Raw genomic sequence first — 6,408 nt, forward strand, 5'->3', positions numbered from 1 at the left:
GTCTGCGTTTTCCCCCTTTTTTCTCTCTTTGTTTTTTTGGGGTTTTTTTTTGTTTCTTCTTTCTCATGATTCATTCCATTGGTCATAACTCTTCTTCACAACTTGACTAGTGTGTAAATAAGTTCAATGTGAAGTTATACGTGAAAGATGTATCAGATTCCATGCTGTCTTGGGGAGGGAGCGGGGAGGGGAGAAGGAAATCTGGAACTCAAAATCATATGGAGGTAAGTGTTGTAAACTAAAAATTTAAAAATTAGAAAATTAAAAACAAAAAAAAGAAATTAAGTGAGAATTTTGAGGGAGTTTTGTGGAAGCTGCAGACACCACTCAAAAGACAGCAGGTGAAACAGAAAAATATTAGAAACTCAGAAATGCCTAAAATATGTATAGTACCATAAACACCCCCATAAAAGAAAAAGAAAAATTTCAGACTCCTCTGGTACAAAGAGAGGGTCAAAAAATTTTACATGGATTTTCCAGACCTCAGGAGTGCCACATTTCTAACCCCCACAGTGTGGGAGGGATAATTGTAATTGCATGGAACCCTTTCCTATCTCTGCCTACTGAAAGTCTAACCATCCTTGAAAGCCCAGCTCGAATGCCACAACCTGAATAGAGTCTTCCTTAATTCTTCCAACAAGAAATAATCTCCCCCACCTATAAATAATCTCCCCTTCTTCTGAATTCTCAAAGGACTTTTCATTTTTCTTATCACACTCAAATTCGAGTCATGTCAATTTGGACCTCACAGTACTAAATCATAATACATTCCTTGATTCTGTCTTACTTATCTTTGTAGACCTCAATTCTAAGTCTAGTGTTTTATATATAGTAAGCACTAAATTAATATTTGTTTTGAATAAATATATAGGTGATTGACTCAGTGAGTGAAATATATTTATACATATATACGTACATATTTAATATAGATCACAAGGAAAACGAAAGAATCAAAGATGAGTGATTTCAAGTCTTAGCAACTAAGAAAATGTCAGCGAGGCATATTAAGAAAGCTGAAGATTATAGAAAGGCAGCTTATTGAAATTCATGTGAAAGGATTGAGATGAACTGCAATAATTCTTGAGATAATTATTCAGTCAACCCACAAAGATCTCATTGTTACACTCAGTGTTAGTGTGTATAGTTGCCTGATACTCTCCACATGGTCTGACATAGGATGGATTCCTCTCCACGATAACGAGATGAAATCTAGACTGCAAATACTCAGGAGATGTCATGTCAAAGATCCACCCAAAGCTTCCCAACAGACTGAATGGTATCCCCAAGGCAGTACATGAAGCATAAAGCACTGCTCACTCACAGCTACAGGGTTAGAGAAGAAATCTACAAAGAAAGTGAAGGCCAACAACACCTAGAAGAGAGCCAGCTCCATTGGAAAGCTACAAAGAGCTGACTTGCAAGCCCACCTAGGCACACTGGCTCTCTGAGTGGGAAATTCAACATCTATGACTGACATTTGAATGACTCAGATATGCCATTCTCAACACTAAGAGAGTGAGACAGGAAGAAGAAAGAATAGCAGAATATTAGGGACCACTGACACCATCCAGGTAACCCTATCTTCTGTCTCCTCTGAGCCCTTTCACTGTGAAACAAGGTTACTATGTTAGTACCCAATGAATTATCATATTGCAGGAGTGATAAAATACCCTCCAAATTGTCTGTCAAAAGCCAAAAAAGTGCTAGAATTTAGTTTGGCTAATATTCAGTGCCTATTATGTGAAAAGGGGCCTTTCCAGGCATTGGAAGAAGAAAACATTGTGATCCTTTCTATCATAGAATTTACAGGCCTATAGAAGGATGACACACAGACACAAATAATTATGACATAAAATATATGCTAAGTGCACCAGAGAAGGAAAAATTTAATTTAATGTGAAATCCAAAAGGGAAGGTTATTTCCAAGGGGAAATGATGGATGGGGGGAGAGGGAGTAAGCAAAGACTTCCTGTTCATGGAGGAGGTAACATTTGAATTGTTAGGAGGCTTTTATGGGAAGAGTAAAAATTCACAGTTAGAGCAAAACCATTCTGGGCACTGGGAAAGCGTAAGGAAATACCTCCAGTCAGTGTAAGGGGTTACAATAACTCAGTTGTCATTATGAGGCAAGGGATTATGGATACAGAATGGCCAAACAAAACACTGGTGACCCACTTCATTCTGGAAGGGTTGGCAAACACATCAGAGCACCCCATATTTTTCTTCTTCCTCTTCTTCCTCATCTACGTCATCACTGTGGTGGGGAACTTTTTCATCCTGCTGACAGTGAGCTTGGATGCTCGCCTCCGCTCTCCCATGTACCACTTTCTGGGCCACCTGTCCTTCCTGGATGCTTGTCTGTCCACAGTGACTGTGCCCAAGGTCCTGGCAGGGCTCTTAACTCCAGAAGGAAAGGTGATATCCTTTGGGGGCTGTGCTATACAGCTCTATTCCTTCCACTTCCTGGCTAGTACTGAATGTTTCCTCTATACTGTCATGGCCTATGACCGCTATTTGGCCATCAGTCAGCCATTGCGATACCCAGTTGTCATGAGTCAGAAAGTGTGTGCGGGATTGGCAGGGGCTACTTGGGCCACTGGTACCATACACTCTGCTATCCATACCTCCCTCACCTTCCACCTGCCCTATTGTGGGCCTTCCCACATTGCCTACTTCTTCTGTGACATCCCTCCTGTCCTGAAGCTGGCTTGTACAGAGACTGCCCTCAATGAGCTGGTCATGCTGGCTAACATTGGCATTGTTGCGGCAGGCTGCCTGTTACTCATCATCATCTCCTATGTCTTCATTGTGGCATCTGTGCTGAGGATTCGTACTTCAGATGGCCGCCACCGGGCCTTTTCTACCTGCACAGCACACCTTACAGTGGTATTTCTGTACTATATGCCCCCCATATGTATCTACATTCAGCCACACTCCAGTGGGGCAGAGATAGGAGCCCCAGCCATCTTCTACACAATTGTTACCCCCATGCTCAACCCCTTCATTTACACCTTGAGGAATAAGGAAGTGAAAAGGGCTCTGAGAAGACTTCTATGCCATGGACCTAGAGAGTCACCTGCTGTTAGTCCACCCCCATGATGTGTACTATAACCCATTTCCATAACCTTTCCAATACAGCACTTGACCAATGATATTCTGCAATGGAAATAACATTGAGATGGGAATGAGCAGATCTGCTCCAGGCCCAAATGTGACCTGAGGAAAGTCACTTTATGTATCTAGGTTCATTTCTATCACTTGTAAAATATAGTGTTTGGAGTAGATGCTCTCTAGAGTCTCTCCCTCTTCATTTATTCTTGCTTCTCTAGAACAGAGGTGGGGCACCTGCAGGCACATGTGGTTTCGAGGCCGCAGATTCCCTACCCCTTCTCTAGACTCCCAACAAGGATAGAAAACTTAGTGATAATCTTGTACCTCTGCAGACTGAACCTTCTTTGGCACCAGGATTTCTGGAGTTGAGAGCATTACTTAACCTTTATGTGGGGACTAGGTAATGAAGTTCCATGAGAAAAGCTAGTAGCATATTCTGGCCATGGGACTCAGTAATATATCAGCGTTAGAACTCATTGATTTGTACAGAGACACTGACTGTCTCCACTTAGAGGTACTGTGGTAGACTCAAAACAACACAGAATGTTTTTAGTCAGTAGATCTGGGTTTTGCTATGTACTTAAAAAATCATTTCTCCTCTCTGGAACTAATTGTTGTCATCTTTCAAATGAGAAGTCTCAAAAAATATTGATCTCTAATCCCCCTTTCCCCTCTAAATCTTATGCCTTCACAAGATCCTTCCATCAACCCTTGATTTGAAAAATATCACAGGCATCAGAGACTATGAGGCACCATGAGTGAGCCTAGGAGAAAGATGAAACTATTGTTGGGAAAAGGGTTGCATACAAAGCTGAGTAAGGAGATAGGAATATTTCTCAACATATTTTTGCTTCTAATTCTCCTCTAGCTGGGTTCAGAATGCCTTCTAATAGAGCACATGTAGAATGTGAGCCTGACCCGGCTCCCACAGTTTTTTGCAGAAAGGTAAAAAGCAACACCAATTAACATTTAGCCAGCTAATTCTTCCAGATAATTCATTTTCTCCTGTAGTGTTGAAAAAAGTGAACAGCTAATATCAACTTTCCCTCAGTCTGGTAGATGTCCCTATACCAGGTATGCTTGTTAAATCTACAATAATAGGTCTACCAGTCCTTTGGGGACAGAGATTTTCATTTTGGTAAGGATAAGAGATGGTGTGGTAAAATGGAAAGGAAATTGGCCTCAGAGGTGAGAAACTCAAGTTCAAGACTTACTTTTGCCACATATTTGCTGTGGGTACTGGAGCAAGTTACCTCTCAGTGCCTCTAGGCAAATCTCTAAGACTCTTAAGTTGATTATCAGCATTGGTGAAGAAGTTTATCACTGAAAGTTTCCTACATAGAAGAAATTCAATTCCGACAGTGAGGGAGAGAGAGAGAGAGAGAGAGAGAGAGAGAGAGAGAGAGAGAGAGAGAGACAGAGAGAGACAGAGACAGAGACAGAGACAGAGAGACACAGAGAGACAGGCAGAGAGAGAGAGAGAGAGAGAGAGAGACAGAGAGAGAGACAGAGAGAGAGAGAGAGAGAGAGAGAGAGAGAGAGAGAGAGAGACAGAGAGACAGAGAGACACAGAGAGACAGGGAGAGAGAGAGAGAGAGAGAGAGAGAGAGAGAGAGAGACTAACTGACTGACTTAGGGATATAAGCATCAGAGCTAGAATACAAACACAAGTCTTTCCTAAATGCATATCCTATGCTTTCCCCATGATACTATGCTGCTTCTCAAGAAGGAAATTCATCTTAAGAAAATAAAGGAATTGGATTTGCTGATTAAGGAAGGTGAAAGATAAACAACTTATTTCCACAACGTCTTGTCTTTTTTAAAAATGTAAGGTACTAATAGACATTTTTTCAACACTGAAGGGGAAAAAAGAAAGTTGCAAAAGAAGAGGATGTAATCCATAAAGGAGAAAGCAAGAAAGGAAAATTTTGGGGGAAGTAAAAAAGTTATACCAGGATAGAGTTTGGGAAAGAGTTAGAAAAGACTAATGCAGATGTCAGTGTTCTCATTCCGAATCTCAGTTTATCAAGATTATTGAAAGTTCTCTGAAGGGAAGGAGGGGGTAAGTGATTGGCAAAAGATGCTCCCCAAAATATGTGCACATAAATAACTATATACATGGGAGAAATAGCTATCTATAATTGACTTAACTAGAACTGAAAATAGCTACTTATTCCCCACCTTCCACTGTTTTAGTTTTCTTCTTGCTATGAATTCATCTTCTTATCTCTCATTTTCTTATTGAACTTCATAGTTTACAAAATACTTTTCCCAAAACAACCAAGGTGAAAAAAGAGAGACAGGAAGACCATGAATTGTTGGTTTCCCCTCTTTTATTTGGTTTTCTTTCCTTTACACCTATCTATAAAATCTTTCCACCCCATCAGAATCCCTTGCCCTTATGTACCATAGCCTCTGCTGTCTCCATATTTATTCCCATAAATGATATATCCGAATATGTTCACTATTTCACCTCTTTTCCCTTCTTGCTTCTTACTGTGTGGACATTTCATAAAGGTTAACTGATGACTTTAATATCCATTTTTTCACTCAAGCAAATATTGCCTTGTATTATAATTTAAATATTTAATATGTATATGCCTTGTCTCTTTAACTAGAGCATAAGTTCATTGACATCAGAAACTATATGATATATGATATATTTTTCTTGTGTACCTTGCAGCACCTGTCACAAAATGGATCAACTACAATGCTCAGTAGGTATAAACTGGAGCCAGCTCCAACCATCTTGTGAGAGTAGATTGTTAAATTTTCAGTGTGAACATTTACAATTCTGAAATTGGCAAATACCACAAATGAAGAGGTTTTTTTTATTTCTTAAGAGAGTGCTGACAAAAATGTTAATAATTCAAGTTAAACTTAAAATTATGTTGTGTGTATAATTTTTTTAAAGAAAGCTAATCATTTGCCAGCTCACTCTTAGTGTTCCTCAAATAATTATAGGTTGAATACATGAATGAATGAATTCCCCAAATTTGGGACACATAGGCTAAACCCATAAACCTACCTTTCTTCTGTGAGAAGGCAGAAGATGTGTTTTAAATTCAGAAAGAGGAGGATAGCATTAGTGCCATCACTTTTCTTCTCCAAGTTTGTGTTTGGAAGTCTGTTTAGGATTTGCTGGGATGATGGATGGGACAATTAAGGCTAAGGAAGGGATGAAAGGATGAGAAACATCAGAAAATCAAGGAAAGAGAATTTGTAAGTTAGGACAAAGATCTATAAATAGTACAATAGTTTTCCCCCAGTCATAATTATGATAAGAAAAGCACACAA

At 39.7% G+C, this 6,408-nt stretch overlaps 1 protein-coding gene across 1 annotated transcript; it reads left to right on the forward strand.

Moving 5' to 3' along the window:
- The first annotated feature begins 2,136 nt into the window (after window positions 1–2,136).
- Window positions 2,137–3,099, forward strand: LOC118835238 (olfactory receptor 10S1-like). The gene has a single exon (XM_036742433.1). The coding sequence runs from the start codon at window positions 2,137–2,139 to the stop codon at window positions 3,097–3,099; it is 963 nt and encodes a 320-aa protein (XP_036598328.1).
- The last annotated feature ends 3,309 nt before the right edge of the window (window positions 3,100–6,408 follow it).

This window comes from Trichosurus vulpecula, chromosome 2, assembly GCF_011100635.1.
Source record: "Trichosurus vulpecula isolate mTriVul1 chromosome 2, mTriVul1.pri, whole genome shotgun sequence".
Classification (NCBI taxonomy): Eukaryota; Metazoa; Chordata; class Mammalia; order Diprotodontia; family Phalangeridae; genus Trichosurus; species Trichosurus vulpecula.

Coding starts and splice junctions, on each gene's coding strand:
- LOC118835238 (XM_036742433.1), top strand. CDS start 2,137: ATGGATACAGAATGGCCAAACAAAACACTGGTGACCCACTTCATTCTG.